Source organism: Penicillium verrucosum (assembly GCF_028828655.1).
Source record: "Penicillium verrucosum strain IBT 35672 chromosome Unknown utg000002l_segment0_segment0, whole genome shotgun sequence".
NCBI classification, from domain to species: Eukaryota; Fungi; Ascomycota; class Eurotiomycetes; order Eurotiales; family Aspergillaceae; genus Penicillium; species Penicillium verrucosum.
The window spans coordinates 1,448,734-1,467,546 of NW_026643211.1; the positions used below are offsets into that span (position 1 = coordinate 1,448,734).

The 18,813-nt window shown below is 46.5% G+C and overlaps 8 protein-coding genes across 8 annotated transcripts; 4 read left to right on the top strand and 4 right to left on the bottom strand.

Annotated features, from left to right (window-relative positions):
- Positions 1–99: 99 nt before the first annotated feature.
- N7516_006180 (oxidoreductase, short-chain dehydrogenase/reductase family) lies at positions 100–1,059 on the top strand (the record flags this gene model as incomplete). The annotated part of the gene is made up of 2 exons (XM_057218900.1): positions 100–169; positions 224–1,059. The coding sequence occupies 2 exons, from the start codon at positions 100–102 to the stop codon at positions 1,057–1,059; spliced, it is 906 nt and encodes a 301-aa protein (XP_057072991.1).
- A 760-nt stretch (positions 1,060–1,819) lies between these two features.
- Positions 1,820–2,450, bottom strand: N7516_006181 (uncharacterized protein; the record flags this gene model as incomplete). Its single annotated transcript, XM_057218901.1, has 2 exons — positions 1,820–2,039; positions 2,095–2,450. 2 exons carry the CDS (start codon positions 2,448–2,450, stop codon positions 1,820–1,822), a joined length of 576 nt encoding a protein of 191 aa, XP_057072992.1.
- Positions 2,451–3,085: 635 nt separating this feature from the next.
- N7516_006182 (uncharacterized protein) lies at positions 3,086–6,458 on the top strand (the record flags this gene model as incomplete). Its single annotated transcript, XM_057218902.1, has 4 exons — positions 3,086–3,204; positions 3,257–3,477; positions 3,542–3,670; positions 3,733–6,458. The coding sequence occupies 4 exons, from the start codon at positions 3,086–3,088 to the stop codon at positions 6,456–6,458; spliced, it is 3,195 nt and encodes a 1,064-aa protein (XP_057072993.1).
- Positions 6,459–7,144: 686 nt separating this feature from the next.
- On the top strand, positions 7,145–8,240 carry tif35 (translation initiation factor eIF3 core subunit g; the record flags this gene model as incomplete). Its single annotated transcript, XM_057218903.1, has 4 exons — positions 7,145–7,161; positions 7,225–7,846; positions 7,943–8,114; positions 8,188–8,240. The coding sequence occupies 4 exons, from the start codon at positions 7,145–7,147 to the stop codon at positions 8,238–8,240; spliced, it is 864 nt and encodes a 287-aa protein (XP_057072994.1).
- Positions 8,241–8,876: 636 nt separating this feature from the next.
- N7516_006184 (uncharacterized protein) lies at positions 8,877–9,480 on the bottom strand (the record flags this gene model as incomplete). Its single annotated transcript, XM_057218904.1, has 2 exons — positions 8,877–9,078; positions 9,389–9,480. 2 exons carry the CDS (start codon positions 9,478–9,480, stop codon positions 8,877–8,879), a joined length of 294 nt encoding a protein of 97 aa, XP_057072995.1.
- Positions 9,481–10,057: 577 nt separating this feature from the next.
- On the bottom strand, positions 10,058–10,276 carry N7516_006185 (uncharacterized protein; the record flags this gene model as incomplete). The annotated part of the gene is made up of 1 exon (XM_057218905.1): positions 10,058–10,276. The coding sequence occupies one exon, from the start codon at positions 10,274–10,276 to the stop codon at positions 10,058–10,060; it is 219 nt and encodes a 72-aa protein (XP_057072996.1).
- An 822-nt stretch (positions 10,277–11,098) lies between these two features.
- On the bottom strand, positions 11,099–11,434 carry N7516_006186 (uncharacterized protein; the record flags this gene model as incomplete). The annotated part of the gene is made up of 2 exons (XM_057218906.1): positions 11,099–11,203; positions 11,276–11,434. 2 exons carry the CDS (start codon positions 11,432–11,434, stop codon positions 11,099–11,101), a joined length of 264 nt encoding a protein of 87 aa, XP_057072997.1.
- Positions 11,435–15,323: 3,889 nt separating this feature from the next.
- N7516_006187 (uncharacterized protein) lies at positions 15,324–17,652 on the top strand (the record flags this gene model as incomplete). Its single annotated transcript, XM_057218907.1, has 5 exons — positions 15,324–15,523; positions 15,937–15,986; positions 16,068–16,164; positions 16,228–17,322; positions 17,406–17,652. 5 exons carry the CDS (start codon positions 15,324–15,326, stop codon positions 17,650–17,652), a joined length of 1,689 nt encoding a protein of 562 aa, XP_057072998.1.
- Positions 17,653–18,813: the final 1,161 nt, after the last annotated feature.

Sequence of the window (18,813 nt, forward strand, 5' to 3'; positions counted from 1 at the left end):
TTCCTTTTCAAGCTATGATTCTCCATTTCAAGCCACTCTAACATTCATTTATCCCAATATTGCGCGTAACATAACTAGCCCTAATTTCATACATCAACCATGCCTTTCGCCTATAATCCCGACAAAGATATCCCCGATCTGACGGGAAAGTCTATATTCATTACAGGAGGTCTGAAAATAATATTTTCTCCGTTCTAAATTTCCCAACTGACAGCCAATTTAGGAACCGGTGGTCTAGGCGCAGCATCAGCACTCCACCTCGCCAAGCACAACCCATCACATATCTACCTCAGCGGCCGCAATGCTACGAGCGCAGAAAAAATGATCAAACAAATCCACGAAATGAATCCCAAGCTTGTAGTCACATTCATACAATTCGACCTGGCCTCCTTGACCTCCGTAAAAAATGCCATTGAGCATTTCACTAGCCAACACTCAACCCTAGACATCATAATGTGCAATGCCGGGATAATGGCCCAATCACCGAGCCAAACAGTCGATGGCTACGAGCTGCAATTCGGCACCAACCACCTCGGCCATGCCTTGCTAATAAAAAAGCTCCTACCCCTCCTCGAAACGTCCACCGACCCGCGCATCGTCCTCCTCACTTCACAGGGATGGGGGCTGCACCCGCGTGGCGGAATCATCTTTGACAAGCTCAATACGACACAGGATATTGCGTTTGGCGGGCCGTGGGTGCGGTATGGACAGAGTAAGCTGGCTAATTTGGTATATGCACGCGAGCTCGAGAAGAGGTTTCCGGCTATCACATCGGTGTCGGTGCATCCTGGTGTTGTGGGGACAGGTCTTGTTACTGGGCTTGGGATTAAGGAGAAGATGCTTGTTTATGCGACTACTTGGTGGATGATGCTGCAGCCGTATGAGGGTGCGTTTAGTCAGACTTGGGCGGCTACCGTGGATAAGGCGGAGATTCGGAATGGCGGGTACTATGAACCTGTTGGGAAGTTGATGGACAGGAAGCTTGATGCGACGGCGAGGGATGGAGTCCTTGCGGAAAGGTTGTGGGATTGGACTGAGGAGGCTTTGAAGGGATTTTGATTTGGTGTTGATTGGAGTGACTGCTGGGGTCTTCGGGAAACCGCATAGCATCTATTCAATTCTATCACGGAGTTACATGTGTCGTATTTGAGAAACAATTCCCACCAGCTCAAATAGTTTGTCATAGCTTCGCAATCCGCCGGCAAACTGCTAGGATGAATCGACATTCATCGTCGACGCAATTTCCAACATGTGACTACCAATTACGGATTTGGCTCAAAGGTTCCGTAGCTCACCAGGTGTTAGACATCTCGGGTCCTCGGAGAACTCACGATTTTCCACATCGCTAGACAGGTCGTAGGTGTTAAGATAAATAGGCTGTAGTGCCTTCGGCATCTACTATCTTAGATATAGTTTGGGAGCTTGTCCGTCTCCTTTCTAGTGTAGCTTCAAAGTGTATGTCGTTGAAATCTGGATCGGTGTAATTCAAATAGGCACTATGTAGCCTAGAGTGACGAAAGCAGGTCCAGCAAGTTCATGCATCTTGGCACTGTCTAATTGGTAAAATAATGTAGAAATAATGGGTAATGATCTATGTTGTACAATCTAGAGCCTTAGGGCTAGAAGCTTGGTCCTATTTCTACCTAATACTATGCTTTCTAAAATATGATTTATTAAAGAACATTTACAAATTCTAGCGTCTCGCCGTATAAGAAACAGAAAAGCAGCAAGAAGGAGCGTAAAAAGGTAAACCAACGGACACACCCCGAGAGAAATAATAAGAGCAAAAAGGAAACCCCGAACAACACCTATGATCTCCTTAGTAAGTATAGTGCTTGTTTCGTGTGTGCTGAACCAGATTGTCCGCACGATTAAAAGCCTTGTCGCAGCCCTCCACCGTACATAGATGAGCCAGAGGGCTGACGTGTATTTTCCGAATATGGCGGATGAGGGAGGATTCCCGTTTGAAAGTGCCTCGGTAGCCACAGCCGTCCCACTTGCATTGGAACTCCGACTCATGGGGGCTGTGCGGGGGTGAACTATTGAGTTAGAGCTAGCTCCGATTTGTGTTGCATATCCAGGAAATGGTCCTACCTGCTGATTTGGCATCCTCTAGCGCGGTTTCGAGTGTTGTTCTCTCCCCTGGAAATTACAGCCGACTCCTTTGGGGGGTTTGGATAGACAATTACAGGATTCGAGGTGTTCGGTTGGTGGGGCACGCTAGGTGACATGGCACGAGTAGATCCTCCCTGCGCCGCCAAGGAATTCAGCTGGGGGCGAGGCGATAGGTTGGAAGTGACAGGTACAGCATTGGGAATGCACATTTCGAATTCTGCATGGGCGCTCCAGTTGAGATCAGGGGCTAGATGAGGGAAGGTCTGGGTAGGATTGTCCAGACTATACCCGTAGATACGGGCCTCTTCCCAGCTTTGATCATAGGGCCATGTCATTTTGAGCCAAGGAAGCGATTTAATGTGAGAGGAGTCCCCAAGACAAGGGACAAAATAAAAATTGTCAAGGAACGGTTGATGAGGAAATCTTGGAGAGTAAATCCATTCTGTCGGGGGCAAGTAACAGTTATTTATGCTTTAGCAACAATACACTGTAGCTTTAGAAAATGAGCCTTGGTGTAGACCATAGAATTATTGATAGGAGGCAAGAGATGTTCAAAGGGAAAATGACCTCAACAACCCGATATTTGAGGACATACCAATTGGATTCTTCTATCGAAATCTTCTAGGGATGCCCGATGCCCTCACTTTCCATAACCCTGACCGCAGCGATGAATTCAACAAATCATAGCTCACAATGCGTCATAGGATACCCATTTTGCTATGCATCCTACCTGGGCAGGGCTTCGTATCAGCGAAGTGTGTGAACTGACCAATGAGACTGTAGATTTCGGACCCATTTTTCAATGTTGGACATTGCAGTCGGTTGCAGTCGGTGAGGTTGAAGCAACTTTGGGGCTGACCAGATGATCTGTGTTGAGGTCTCCCACAGAATCTCTTAAAAAGGCTCGTCCGCTACACTCCTCATAGTTCTTCCCTCCCCCCCCCACCCCCCACCAACAATTCTCACAACTATGGCGGGATCAGATTTCGAACCATTCAAGCTCGAAATCGAGCGTCTGTACATCCATGAGAACCAAACCTTGCCCCATGTGATGGATTATATGGCGTCTAACTATTCTTTGATCAAGTCGTAAGTGTTGCAACATTGCTAGACCACTCTACTCAACTCACAATATAGAAAGCTCAGGTCAGTACAACCGCCAACTCAAGAAATGGGGCTTTGTCAAGGGTCATATCACGGCAGATGAGTGGAATTGGATGGCAAACAAGCAGAACAAAAGAAAATTCAACGACAAGAAGGAAAGTGAATTCTACATTGGTGGAAACCAAGTCCACGTCCCAAAGCTCAAGAAGGCAAAATATAGAGATGCCTACGTCTCAAGCATAGCCAGGTACTCTACTGGTAAACTGAGCATATGATTCCAATCGGACCAGATATTAATGGACTGATCAATATCGATATTTAGCTCCTTCCCCGAAAACCCCAGAAGGGTTCTTTGTTTGCACCCCAACAGCGCCAGAGATGGATATCACCTGGAATGGGTCACTCCCATGGCTGCGCTTTATCTCACTTATGCGTCTTAAGGAGAATAGTGGTATGACATTTCTGGATTTTCCTATTCAGACCCGATGCGACCGAGACTCACCATATATTCAGAACCACCATCGTCATCCTCGTCCCTGCCCATCCGTTCCCCTCGTGGTACCAATGCGCTCTCTCGCACCATCAACCACGAACTGATGGGTCGCCTGAGCACAATCATACCATGGAATAGACTGGGCCATCCCCTGAATATACATAGTAGCTCTCAAACATCGGCGGCTTTGAGCATACTCATGCCAGAGGAGTTCAAGGGCCAGCACGATGCTTTGTCCACGGAGTTGAACAGCTCTACAAACAAGGGAAGAGATCGTATGGCCTTGGAGCTTTTCCTTCTTTCGAACAACTTCACTTCACAAGATCCAGATAAAACAACCAGGGGAAATATGAGATCGGATGGTGAGCGGATGATGCAAATGTTGGGCGATTATGGATGGAAGGACTTGGCACATGTCCGGACCCTTTTATCAACTAGCGAGCCAACTGCTGAAGCCATTGCAGAAAAGGTGTTTGCAATTGCATTGAGACTACACCATGTGGACGCGGTGAAGATGATGCTCGAAGCCCATATGGATCTAAACGTCCCATTGATCGAGTCAACATCCCACGGTGTCTTGACACCCCTTCAATTTACCGCAAAAAGCCATCATGAACGAAGTGAGGAACTTGTCAATCTTCTTATATCTTATGGGGCGGATGTGAATCACGCAGGCACTGCGTATCCACCTTTGTTTTATGCCATCAGGAAACGCGAGAACAGAATCATCCGTGCTCTTATGCTTCATGGTGCTATTGTGACGCCATCTTGCCTCTCTATTGCCACACATCTGAAGGACATCGAAGTCTTTGCGGACATCGCCAATTCCTGTTCAAACGTGAACGCAATAACAGGATGGCAGAGCGCTCTCGCCGAGGCTGTCAAACGTCGCAATGTCCCAATAATTGAAATCTTACTCGCCAAAGGTGCCAATATGGATATTATGGTCAGTATCAACTTCGATCATGACATTGCGACGACCACTATCCTAGGCCTTGGCGCCATATCACGATCTATCGATGTTATGCGTGCCCTGCTGCGGGGCTGCCATGAGATAAATCCCAACTTCGTTCGCATGCCCTATGTTTCGCCCATTGTACTCGCAGTGAGAGAAGAAAGTGCTGAGATCACCCAGGCTTTACTCCAAGCTGGGGTTGATATTAAGCTGGCCGACGAGCAAGGGAAAATGACACTGCTTGAACGCGTTGCCAAAGACTGTTCCACAGCCTCCTTGGTCCCCCTGTGCAAAATATTAATTGCATATGGGGCCCAAGTTAACAGACCATTTTCAGCTCAGAAATATGAGACCTCAGCTCTTCTCATTGCGCTCGATCGAAAGTCACCATCGCCCGAAGTTGTTCAGCTTTTAATCAATGCAGGTGCACGCCTCAATGATGAATACACTAAGCCCCCTTACACTGCACTTGGAGCTGCCGTTAAACAGGGCAATGAAGTGTTGATCAATAGCCTTTTTGCTACCGGGGCTACATTTGTGGGAACCAAACTAGAAGCAATTGGCAGTTTACGTACTGCGATATACTTGCAGGAGAATGGAGTTCTCGAAGGCATTTTGAGGGGATCAGGCCCTGGTATCCTTGCTGCTGCGTTATCGGCGAAGAAGGCCGATCTAGCTCAGTACTTGCTCGAACATAATGCTGATCATGAAGAGCGGATCGAAAACAGATCTCCCTACCAACAGACCCCATTGGAAGCAGCAATTCAAGCCGAGGATTTTACCTTTGTAAAAAGGCTTTTGGAACGCGGTGCAAGGGTTACAGACCGTGTTCTTGGAGATGCTATAGGCAAAGATCCTATATTCTTGAAATACCTGCTGGCCAGGTTCCGCGGAAGTGCCCCAACTGCAGTAGGGGCTGCACTTTCTTGCCGTACATCCCTACAACTGCTTCAACTGCTTCAAGGGGCAGGATTGGACCCCACTGGAGTACCAAACCTATTCCAGTTGTATTGGGATTTGGACGATTTTGAACTGCCGCTACCAGAGTCGGTACTGGAAATAGCAGTGGTCTTAGGAACCAGTGAGACGTTACAATTCCTGCTCCAATGGACGTCCTGGAGCCCAAGGCTGACGGGTCGCGCCTTGACAATAGCAATAATCTTGGATCTAGAGGATCACGCCAAGGATATACTGTCTTTCCACCCTGATCTGACTCAGGAGATTACGATCAAATACCCGAAATATGAAGAAGACGAAGAAGAGGGAGAAACATACCGTCCCCTTGAAGCCGCAGTCAACATACAAATGATCCAGGTTGCCCGGGAATTAATGAAAAAGGTAGATGTCAACTATCTTGGTCGTGGAGCCCGCCGTCGAACAGCATTGCAATATGCTGTTGAAAAAGGAAACATGGAGCTTATCAACCTATTAATTTCAACGCACAAAGCTAGAATTGATGGTCCCCCTGCCACAGACGGCGGTGCTACTGCATTGCAGATTGCATGCCTCAAAGGGTACATTGGTATTACAAGGAGACTACTTGACCTTGGAGCAGATGTCAATGAAGCCCCCGCAAAATTCAACGGGCGTACCGCCTTGCAGGGAGCGGCAGAACACGGTCGAATTGATACGCTACAAATGCTGCTCAACGAAGGAGCATTGATTGTCGGTGAAGGTGAACCGCAGTATCGTAGGGCTGTCGAGCTTGCGGAACGCAACGGGCATCAGGCTGCTGCGAGGCTGCTGAGGTCTTGGAGGGACTCTGTTTGTTTGAGTTCCTCGGCGGTTTGACAATGAGGGTATTTGAAGGTCGCAGAATGCAGCCCGAATTTGCGCTGTTAGTAACTGAATTCACCCGACTTCATGATTTTTGTAGCCTTGTATTTAGATTAGAGTTGGGTAAATTTCGAAATAGACGTGTGCACACTTTTTCAAGACTGCGTGAAGAAATAGAAGACATTTTACAGTGACGAGACGGTGTTAATCAAGTAGTGGCATATTATATAGGGTAGGGTAAGAGGTAAAGAAGAGGATTCAGTATGTAGAGGCGGAATGAAATGTTGCATGGGGAGTGACAATTTAGACCCCGTCTTGTTCATAGTAGAGTCGGTTTGCTTGAAGAAATGGAAGGCCGTGTCATTTCCCAGTCTAGCTGAGGTCAGGGCGAATGACAATTTTGTCCACTACAAGTAATCTTGAAGGCAAGAGTCCTCGAAGTGAACTATATCTAAAAATGGCGCCCATGGAGACATTTGATATTTGGGAACACGATCATGTTTATGGCCGAGAAAACAGTGAGAGAGAGAGAACGACCTCGGGAGGTTGTTGATCACTTGAGATGGGGTTATACACACCGCGCCACGTGATTTCCGCCACCAGCCACAGCTGCGCCACGGCAAATTATTAAATCCACAACGGATTCGCCTTTGAAAGAAATCGAGAAATTCAGCAGCCGTAATAACACCATCACTTACAACATGTCTCCAACCGGGAAGTGAGTATACACAGTTTCAGTCCTATCAAAAATTCTGGCCTAACAAATCTCTCTATTTTTCAGCCGCGCCGACTGGGCTGACGACGAAGATTTCGATGACCCCTCCGTGCTCCCGCCGCAAGAAGTGATCGCGAACAAGGACGGCACCAAAACCGTCATTTCCTACCGCTACAATGATGACAACAAGAAAGTGAAGGTCACCCGCCGAATTAAGACCACTATTGTCCGCGAACACGTCAACCCCCAGGTCGCCGAACGCCGCAAATGGGACAAGTTCGGTCTCGAGAAGGGCCACGCCGCAGGTCCCTCGTTCGACACCACCTCCGTCGGCGAGAACATCATCTTCCGTCCTAGTGTCAACTGGAAGGCCAACGCTAAGGAGGCTGAGAAGGAGGGTGGCGAGAAGGGCAGCATGAAGGACCAGTTGAAGGACAAGAAGGTCAAGTGTCGTATTTGCAGTGGAGAGCATTTCACGGCTCGCTGTCCCTTCAAGGACACTATGGCCCCCGTCGAGGAGGGCACTGCTGCTGCTGGTGGCGTCGAGGCAGAGGACGATGCGGGTGGTCTTGGTGCTGGAAAGTCCAGCTACGTTCCTCCTCACATGCGGAAGGGCGGTGCTGGTGGCGGCGAGAAGATGGGTGGTCGTTTCGAGAAGGACGATTTGGCGACTCTCAGAGTTACAAACGTATGTTTTGCCAGTATTCTGCTTTCTACGAGCTCTACGAGCGTCATACTTGTTTATCTTCGTTCGTTGCTGACTTTTTTTTTTTTTCGCAAACAGGTCAGCGAATTGGCAGAGGAGAACGAGTTGCGGGATCTCTTCGAGCGTTTCGGTCGTGTCACCAGAGTCTTCCTTGCACGGGATCGGGAAACGCAGAGAGCCAAGGGCTTTGCTTTCATCAGCTATGCGGATCGTGGCGACGCCGCACTTGCTTGCGAGAAGGTGGATGGCTGTATGTCTTCAATATTCCGTTTGGTGGTTTTCTTTCTACAAGTTCCTCGAGTGCTAACCTGTTTCTCTGCTAGTCGGTTACCGCCACCTTATTCTCCGCGTCGAGTTCGCCAAGCGCACTACTTAAACTTCTTTCTCGGTTCTCTCTTACGACTTTTTGAATGGAACTTTTCCCTCTTCTCAGGCGGGCCTATCTTTGGGCCGAAGCTCTTTTCCTTGTACTGTAGGACCTGGTTGATAATGATGATTCCCAAAAAGACATTCAGCATGTCAGTTACTTGCATTCGTCAGTCTACACAAAAGCAATGGGTTAGAGAAATTTTGAACTTCATACATGGTTTTCTTGGTAGTTTCACAAGTCGTACTCTCATCCACGGTAGCTGTTGTTCTTTGCTTTTTTGATAATCCTTCCATGGTCCTTCTCGAAACAACTGTTCTATAATTGCTTCACGGCTACCATGGAACATTTCAAGAACACCCATGGGAAACCAACCCCGTGCTTGACGACGTCGTAGAAGCAGCATGTCTGCTGAGCCAATTCACCAACGAGCGTTTCATTTGTTATTCGATGTGCGAATCAGCATGGAAATGAAGATCATCCTTGGATTGAATTTCGTTTCAGCGTCCACTAGACAAGTTTGTTAATGCGCAATTTCCCTCGGAAAGAGCTCAAATTGACTCAAGCTCCTAACACCAATTCATGATAACAGTTGATGCTAACCCAGGCACGCTAGCCAGTCGACTCCTTGCAAGCTTTCTCTCGCTACTGACTCCAGCCTTGGCAAATTTCCACATCTTTCCATCCTCCTAGCCAGCACAGATCCTGATGCCCAGGTGCCAGACTCGGCTGACAACAATCCTGCACGCCGTTGACGGCGAAACTGTCATCTGGAAGATAAATGCCGCAGGCCTCGACTGTTCGATTGTTTAAAGTCTCCAGGGATTGCATTGACACATCGAATTTTCTGCATCTTCGCATGACAGTGGAGATGACATCGGAAGGAAATGCACCTCAAACAACCTGGACTTTTTTCCTATTGTGCCCTAGCTTCATACTACTGCGTACTATCTACGCCCCCGGGTGCCAGATCCCAGGGTCAATCACCAAAGTACCAATGTACAGATCGATATTAGATCTCAGCAAGTCAAACCCAGACCCAGCCTCGTCGGCAGAAGTGTCGTCGAAATTTCCCGGTAACGGGATTGGGTTGCATAACGTAGCATCGGTGTTTACTTTAGGAAAGAGACTTGAATCGGCGTAAAAAGCTTACCTACGGGTCCGGCCTTTCGCCGAATGCTCCCCTACTCGAAACAAGACGGGCTGCATAGACAATGACGGAGAGAGCCGAAATGTTCAACTGTAGCATTGGCCCTAGCTCCCTCGGAAACTCGCACCAGCCCACTCTGTGATTTAGCATTTCACTGCGCCACTGCGGCTTCCAGTATCACAACCAAAACACATGTGAAGGGGTGGTTCGTGACGTTCCGAAGTCTTAGTGGCATTGCATGGAATGTCGGCGCCAAACAACGTAATCAACTTGTCATTGGCTCGAGGAGTTCGACCAGAAGGGCAGTTCTTCGCTGGGGGGGCGTTTCGGCCGGTGAGCAAGTTTTTTCTTGGCTGTTCCTCCGTGCTACATCGACACGGCTTCGGGTTGGCTGGGCTACTCTCAGGATGGTTGTCAAGGGCTGGTAGGAATTGCCGCGGGGAGGCAAAAAAAAACGGCCGAATGAGTTGTTGGATGATGAGTGGAGTCTCCAACTGGTCTGCATCCAACGCCATCCAAAGCATATTTCCTCGCCTGATAAGCTTTATATCCAGAATTTTGGGGGGCGGCGAGCCAATGACACATCCTTCTTTCTATTGCAATCCTTGTTTGGTGGGTGCCTTGTCTTTCCATCCATGCCGACAGGGTCAGATACTTCACACGTTGATGGAACTTTTTACCCGGGAGCTTCGTGGTCGTGATACGATCTGTGCTGGCGGGCTGTAGATCCAGGGTGATCAAAGTTTGGGATCACAGGGTGGGGAAACCGCCAATGATCATCCCAGTCTCGGGGCAAACTCTTGCATTCGCTGACAAGGAAGTCGAAGGTGAAAGGATCTTCCCAATTTCCCACAGCAAGACATCTAGCCCATTGTAGTAGGCTATCAGTACCCATCTCTACTTTCACTAAAAGTAACCACCAATGTCGGAAGAAGTGATACACAAGTAACCCATCACAGAACCTTGTGTCCGGACGACCCAATACCAGGAATTGTGGAGCCATAGAGGCCTGAACTGCTTAATCTCCATGATTGAAAGGGCAGGGTCACAAATTCGGGTTGAAATCGTACCATTGCCGTTGAATGGATGGGTTAGCTCGATGTGGTATGAGTCTTGAGATGGGTACAAGATAACTAGTTAGTTAGATATTGTTACTAAGTAGAATTAGATAAATCAATTCTTTGCCCGGTCAAGGCCGGTGGATGTCTCGGGATGGAAGGGAAGAAGCCCTGGAGACCTCCGCCGTTGGGAAAGTAAAACTTTAATCTGTCTTGTCTCAGTCAAAGGCAGCAAAAAAAAAAAAAAAAAGCTATTTGTCTTCGGATATGAGGATGTACCGACTCTTTCCTTACTTGGTAGTCATTTTCCAGGAATATCTCTCCCCGACATACGTGGGTTTGAAACTCTAGAACCCAATCGACCAGGATTAGGGTATTGAACATGAGCATATGGGTCCACGGGGCGTGTCGCATCCTCAGATCCTGGAGCAACGAGCATATGGGGCTGAGGCAGCAAAGACAAGGTGGATAAACAGTCTAGAATGACACTCTAGATCTGTACTGAGGTTAAGTTGTCAGCCAATGACTATTTTTTTTTTTTTTTTTTTTCCTCCTTTTGATTTTTAAATTTTCTGTAAAAATCGTAAATACCCCAATAACATGGTTAAGTGAGCAATCCCGACTCCGGGATGTAGTTATAGCTCAACGTCTACCGTTGCCTAGTAGGCCGAGCTGTAGCTTTTCACACCCCTGTTCAAAGATCGAACACCCGAATGTAACCAGCAATGGAAGGCATAGCAATGGCCACGGGCTTTGTTATTGACCTGCAGTGAAGAATTGTTGCACGGGAAATATATTTTTTTTGTTTTTCTTTTATTTTTTTAGAAGATGCCAACCATGGGGAAAACTGACTCGGTAGATGGCACGTGCCCGAAACAGACCCTAAGGCGGATTGGGCTGAGACAAGTTGCAACGTCAAATTTTTCAAAGTTTTCTAGCGTCAAGGGTTCTGAGGCTAATCCATGTCGATAAAATCCAGAGATGGGTTCATGCATTTCCCTAAAAGTCAAATTATTATTGGCATTGGGTTCGAGGTACCTGCAGTGAGCCCTGGATGTACCCACGTATCGGACAATTTCTGAGCCCTGGTTTCTCTTTCTGTATCTCATCTCCTCGGTAGTGATGTGATCCCTGTCTGAGCAAGTAGGACTGATATATATCGAAAAGTGACATGTGGATAGTTCACGGGTAAGTGGGCAGATAGATCTGATAGCGTCTTTTCGAGTTGCATTATTAGTTGCATGTTTGCATGTTTGCATGATAAAATGATTTGTGATGATTTGATTTCAATTAGAGTTGGTCCAAGATTCCAATAGTTCCTAAATATAAAATGAAGGTCTGAATTTAACGTGAACATTCGAAGATATATGTACTCCACCCTACGGCCCTATTAGTAGGCTCCGAGATTACCAGTGTACTGACCAAGGTATATTGTACATGGTCCATCCACCAATTGATTATTACCACCCCATGTATCTGATACATGTCCCTAATGCCTGTAAATTTCCTGTAACCAGTTCACCGCCCCCTGCACGTGTTAAAACCCCCATGACCGTCATCCGGGAAGGGGCTGATCCCCGAGAGTCGAAAAAGAAAAGTCATCTACTAGACATGCTCGTCACCCTCCTTTAATTTTTTGATTTTGTGATTCGATAGTATCATTGATCGTACTTTTTTTTTACCCTGATACAGTTAATCAATTCTGCACCTAGTACCGATTTTGGTACGAGCACGGTCGTTGTTTGTGGCCCTGTGGGGGGGAAATAGCTGCACAACATACCCGCCATAACTATTGAGGGAAATGAATCTACGATTTATCCAGCCAATCATTGGCTTACGGGTGCTTTTTCACTGCACCTTGCCATCTCACCCAGCCTCTTGCGGGATGGTCGATCTTGCGCTAGCCACTAATGTGGTTCTGTCGACACGATCAGTATCCACTAAAAGGCTAGGATCTTTTTGAATCCATGACCTCCCCACCCCCCCCCGACCTCCCCTTGATATTTTCTTGGGACGGAACGGTGGGACTAGTGCCGCTACGGTTCTGGAAAAGGTTCCCGGGTACGGACCGCAATCATTGTCTACCCCGCTAGGCTGCTTTAACCTCTCGAGTGGTGGAGAGAGCCCCCCCTCCCTCTCTCCCCCATCTGCAGTTAAGACACCATTACAGTTTGGCACCAGAAGAAAATTCGGGCTTACCAAAAGCTCTGTTGGTTCTCTTTCGGAGTGTGGTGGATCTAGTTGAGTGCATCGTCTCGAACATGCTATTTTTATTGCTCCGTCGGGTCGGGTCGGTTCTGTCGGTGTTCACACCGCCAACATGGACCATGCAACATGCTGAATGGAACTTGTCGATCGCACGATCCGCCACTTTCTTCATGCAAGAACTGCTGCTCGTGCCTCGAGCCTCCTACGGCTTAAAGAATCAAACTAGAAAATGAACTTGGGAACTACTGTGATGGACCACCAAAAACATTATGGAATTCAGTAAAGATTGTCTACCCGATTTGGTCACTTTTCATATTTAATTCACCCTTTTTGTCATTGGTCTGTGGTCTTCGCCCCCCAGTCTGATACATCAACCACCTCCATCATGGGTCTGTATATATTGTAGGTACATATCCTGGGAGGGTCGATCATCTCCTGTATCCTTTCTAGTTTCATCTTATTTCGTTCTCCTGCAGTGACCCGTCTGTCGGGTATTCGCACTAGGACATCTGATCGCATCGAGAATTCTCTGTAACTAATGGAAAACACATACAACGTGTACGTACGGTGCCCTTACCCACCACGGTCCGTGCAACGGGCATCGGGTCCTTCTAGCACGCAACATAGGGTGTTCTGACCAATGCCATCCTCCTTGAACAATCAAACTATATGGGGCCGGTGATTTGATGCTACTCTCTTTTACTATGGAGATACACTAGACTATTCGCGCTTGACCCGGACAACCAAAATTCCAAATTCAGAACTTCCAAACACAAATCATTGAGAATAAGAAAAAGAAAATATATAATTTTTACTTTACTTTTTTCTTTTTTCTTTTTTTCTTTTTCTTCCTCAAGAAGACTGACTATACCCAGAGGGTATACACAGAAAATGATCATGATAATCCGGATCTCTTTCGCCGATTATGGTTGGACCCCTATGCAAGCAAACACACTGCCACCCATTGGAGCCTTGCCGAATACAACGTATTTCACTGTCCCTGGCAGATCCCAACTCGTGGTTCTGATCGCCTATCGGCTAGTCCATCACTGGTGAGCCCCCTCCCCGTGGGAGCCTTACTAGGGTAGACTAATGATCCTTCAAAGAGTAACAATCCCGAGAACGGCTTTAAACAATAATGTAGACCGGAATCATTCATTTTGTAGAAGGTCTCAATTGCAACCTTTTTTTCTCTCTCTTTATTTCCGAGGACCATAAAGATTCAATTGTATACGTCTACTGTACACTACGTGCACTACGTGCACTACATACACTACACACCACATCTGTTCTTAACACCTCACACATATCCTCTATTTATCAGGTAAGCCACCGATCTACTTCCTGCAACCTGTCAAAAGAAATGATTCCTTTAAGATCTACTATGATTTGACCATGCTTCTTTCTTAAATACCAAGCTAGGGTTGCAGAATTGGAAGCATTCTTTCTTTCTGCAATACCTGCAAGATACTTAAGGGACAAGAGCTTTTTATTTGCTCAACCTCTAGGGTTGTCACACTAGATTACATCAGTTGTCTTTTTTCTTTTCCCCTTCTGGAGATCTCCTTTTTTATTTTATTTTATTTTATTGATATTTTTGAGATTTACTTTGGTTTTTTATTTCTTTTTATTTACTTTTTTTTTTTTTTTTTCACTTTGCCCCTCCGTTAACTGTGATTGCTGCGATTTGTATGATTGTTATTTTCTGTTATTTTCTGTGATTTTTGGGCCTTTTGATTGATTTTTTTGGTTAATTCTTTTCTCCCCAATCTTCTTTCTTCATACGCACCTCCCCTCCCCCTCCCCCCTCCATATCATCTTAGATCGTGGGTTTGCAAAGAACATAGATTCTGGCCCGATCTATTTAAACACTCCTTGTACTTTTGCACCCATGACTTAAGTTGATGTGAGATTACCCAATTAGGAAGTCATGTCTATAAATCGGTGACGCACTCCTTTGGCTCGGACATTCATCTACTTCTTCTTGTCAACGCCTTGTCCAAAAGGGCACTGCTTTACGCACCGTTTTACTGAGAATCCTACATATGTATTACTCTTCACGCTCATCTTTATAACCCTGAAGACCTTTCCTATCTTCATTTATACTTCTTCACTCTTTTTCCTTCACTCCAAGCTTTATCACTTGCCTTTCCCCGAACTACTTTCTTACTGTGTGAATTGTGTTTTGGTTCATATCCAAGACTAAGAGCTGTGTTGATTCTGTTTCCTGTGATCCTCATAGGCTTCAAAGTACACAACCCTTTTCAGTGATTCCGGACACTAAAGGTATCAATCGAGTACTGTGAGGGAATTTGACTATGCAGAGAGTTCTTCATTGACCTTACCTAACCTTTGCTGCTATTCTAGACATCAAGTTTATTGCCACCCCAAGAACTCAAGGCCTAGACAGCTTTGGCGTCTCGCCCGGTGTTACATCGAATAACCAAAAGAGAAAAAGAATATAAAAAAAAAACCTTAGGGTCGTCGAGGCACCTGGAATCAGCAACACTCAGGATGAATCCCTGTACGCTTCTCTTTTCTCATTCCCTGTTCATTCCGTCATGCGGTTGATTCAACATTATTTTTCTATTGGCATTTGTTTTCTTTTTCTTTTTTTACCTTTTCATTCCAATTTCTTGTTTTGGTACATATATCTTCCCTGTCTCTATCTAACCTATGAATTCCCCAGCACTTCTCTCGGAGGTATTCTCATTGAATGATCCTGTTACTTCGGAGGGTGACTATATGAGCTCCCATGTGACCGGGTTTGGAACGGACGAAGACGACAACAGCCAACGAGTCGGAGGTCTTGTCTCTATGCCTGACACCAACGGCGTGAGGTACCACGCACAGCAGCCTGTGATGCAGGATTTACAGTAAGTTAATTTTTTTTTTTTTTTGCTATTCTTTTCTATTCTTTCAATCTTTCAATCCGGACTTGCCCTTGCGCTCCACTCGGTCAGCCTCTCGACCCCCTTGTCGCTGCACTTCCTCCGGGTCCGGGCAGCTTGAACTTCAGGCCAGCCTATTTCTGTACCTTCCATACCAATCTGCTGCCTGCATGTCTTTCTTCCGATGTTTTGTCCTTTTTATCTGAGCTCGTGCCGTTGAGGGTCCTTGCCTCTTTTCGCCCCCCGTTTCGATTGTCTCTCATTTTCTTTTCTTTTAACGCATCATGGTTTTTCGTGCTGCGCCCGGACTCATACCATATCTTCTGGACTGTTTTAATTCCAGGCGATCGCACGTGGATTCCCTATGAGCTTTGACTAAAGCCAATTCCTTACTTTAGATATTCGGGTTCGAGTGCTCTTGCAATGACTCCACCAGACTCTTGTCCCGGTAAGTCCCCCTCTTTCTCATACTTCATACTCCCCGAAGAAATCTTCCTTTTGACTGATGAAAATTGTGGTGTTGTAAAAGACTCATTTTCGCCCACATCTGGTCCCCTCTTCCCTCATCTCTCTCGGCTTCAGCATCCCTTTGATAGAATGGCAGACTATCAACGGGTGCCAGCGCTGTAAGCTTTCGCTCTACTATAAAGTTGGATGAGGTTCATGAGTACTGATCTTTGCCCATCTAGTCAACCGCCGACCGGCATGCCATCCAATATGCAAAGTTCAGGACATGCCTTGAACTCCATTCCAGCACTCATGGGACGCAATAATTCCTACGGTTCGTACGCTTTACAGCGCGGAATCGGAAATATCGGCATACCCTTGGGAGGAATGAACGATCTCTCCCGTAGCCATGGATATCCTGGCACTCCTCGCGCTTTAGATAGCGGGATGGATCGATCTCAGAATACTATGTATCAGCAACCGATAGTGGAGTCCTCACCACGCTCACAACCCCAGGTTGAGGCTCCGCCCTTTGACGACACGACAGTTCTTCATACAGTTGTGGCAGAGTTTGGTGGCCAATATCAGACAGTGAAACCAGACGTCCAAGCAAAAATGGGTCGAGGGCCCTTTCCAGCTGAGGGCAAGTGGACTTGCTATCGCCGCAATTACTTTGCAGTGACCTGCGGCTTCGGTCTTCATCCTTGGCCTCCCACTGCTCCCCTATACATCCGCTATCCTGACCAGACCCTTGAACCAATCCGTGGATTTTCAATGGCGATTTCAGCTATTGTGAACGGGCAATATGGAGAAACCCGAGAACTTGTTCAACACACCCCAAAGCGAGACAAGCAATCCGAACGCAAACCAGGTCGTGTCGTTCTTCAGCCTGCACCGCCACCTTCATTCACAGCAACCTCGTCAGTTAATGGAAGTCTTTCCGGATTCCCCCTTGGCTCGCAATCTATGGACTACAACCCTTCCTTCGCCGGGACACCTCAGCCGTGCCAGCCCCCAACTTCCCACGTATTCGAACGCATCCAATTCCAGAAAGCGACTGCCAACAACGGCAAGCGCCGCGCTCAGCAACAATATTATAATCTGGTCGTTGAACTGTACGCTGAGGTTGCTAGCTCAGTTCCCGGTGAAACCGAGTGGGTACAGATCGCCCGACGCCACTCCCACCCCCTGGTCGTCCGCGGACGTTCACCCGGTCACTACAAGGACGGACGCCGTGGCAGTACTGGCAGTATGGGCCCGGATGGGGCTGGTGGAGACAACACCTGCGGTGTTCTTCCTCACGGGCTGGGCCAAACGGGTCGTTCACACATGCTCATGTACGACGCATCTCATCGAAGTGGTCTTTCTTACGGCAGATCCGATCATCGCAAAATGAATGTCGCAGATCATTCCCCCTCAGCGACAGTCCTCTCATCTCCTCCTCTTCTTCTTCTGGGTTCGAGTACTCAATGATTGATACCATGGATCCCATGGATACCATCAAGTCCGACCTTTACCTCAAATCAGATCCCTATCAGGATAATACCTATACAGGGGTTCCTGGCCACCAACACCGCCAGTCTAGTAATGGTGGATACGACCCCGTTTACTCAACAACTTATAGCCGTTACGATCCTATTCAGAATTCGCATAGTCTATGCACTTAGGCTGTGCCTTTTCATTTGATTTTTGTGTCTTGGTTTATCTGAATTATGTTTCTTTTCGTGTTTTATCTTTTTTTATTCTTTTTTTTTTTTTTTTTTTTTGCTATGATCAAATGGGAAGGGGGTTTAGCACTGGTGCAGGACGGCGTGGGGGGGATCATGAGGCCATTTCTATTCGTTGTTTTATTTTTACTTATTTTTTCTATTTTATTTTATCATATGATTGCTAGTTGGACTTGGTGGCCTTGATTTATTTCATTGTGATCTATTCTTTTATCCCTTTTGAGTCAATTCGGAATTTTTACTCGAGATATTGTATCTCGTTTCTTTGAAAAAGAGAAGCATACAGAATGCCATTAAAGAGCGTCCTCAGAAGCAAATCACAGAATATCCTATCGAATAGAACCGATTGAATTAAGATCTGGACTTGAGATCATAGTATCTTGATAATCATAGCTAAATTGACATTGACATGATTGTCTACTAAGTATTGATAAAAAGCCCATATCATAATGAAACCAAATATAGTATACCAACAACACAATCAAAAAGCAAAATCCACCTGCACACGGAGTACCCAGTCCAACATTCGAAACTCCCCGATTTGCTCTGTTCGATAGCCAGGAACCGTTATTTGCTGCGGTCCTAGTCCTAGTCCTCATCTATTGCAGGGTTCCCAGTCCTGTTTTCAATGGATATGGACTTATGCGGCCTTTGCCTTGTTTCTTTTTTTTTTTTAAAAAAAAAAAAAATCTTTTGTTTGACTTCTACTTATTTTCTCTCTCTTTTGCTATCCAATTAAAAACATGAAGCAAGGACCGGTAATTTGCTTCTAGGACTCACACTTTTCGTGTCTGATGACTACATGAACGTCCCAGAAGTAAGCGGACATGGGTTGCCCGACTGCGGGAATGATTGGGTTGAGTTTATTGAAAGTCTATGCAAGATTAAAGGGCTTAGTGTGGATTACTTGATTTTACTGGGATTTGGTTTTTTTTTTTTTTTTTTTTTACTTCATTCAGAATTCTCTTTTGCTTTTTGGGGAGGCTCCGCGGTCTTGAAATCAAACGAAGTAAGGTGGGTACTATTTCCGTATTGTGTACTTTGTATGAAGTACTCCGTGCAGATAGAGAGAGAGAGAGAACGGTAAGATGCAGAATGGAT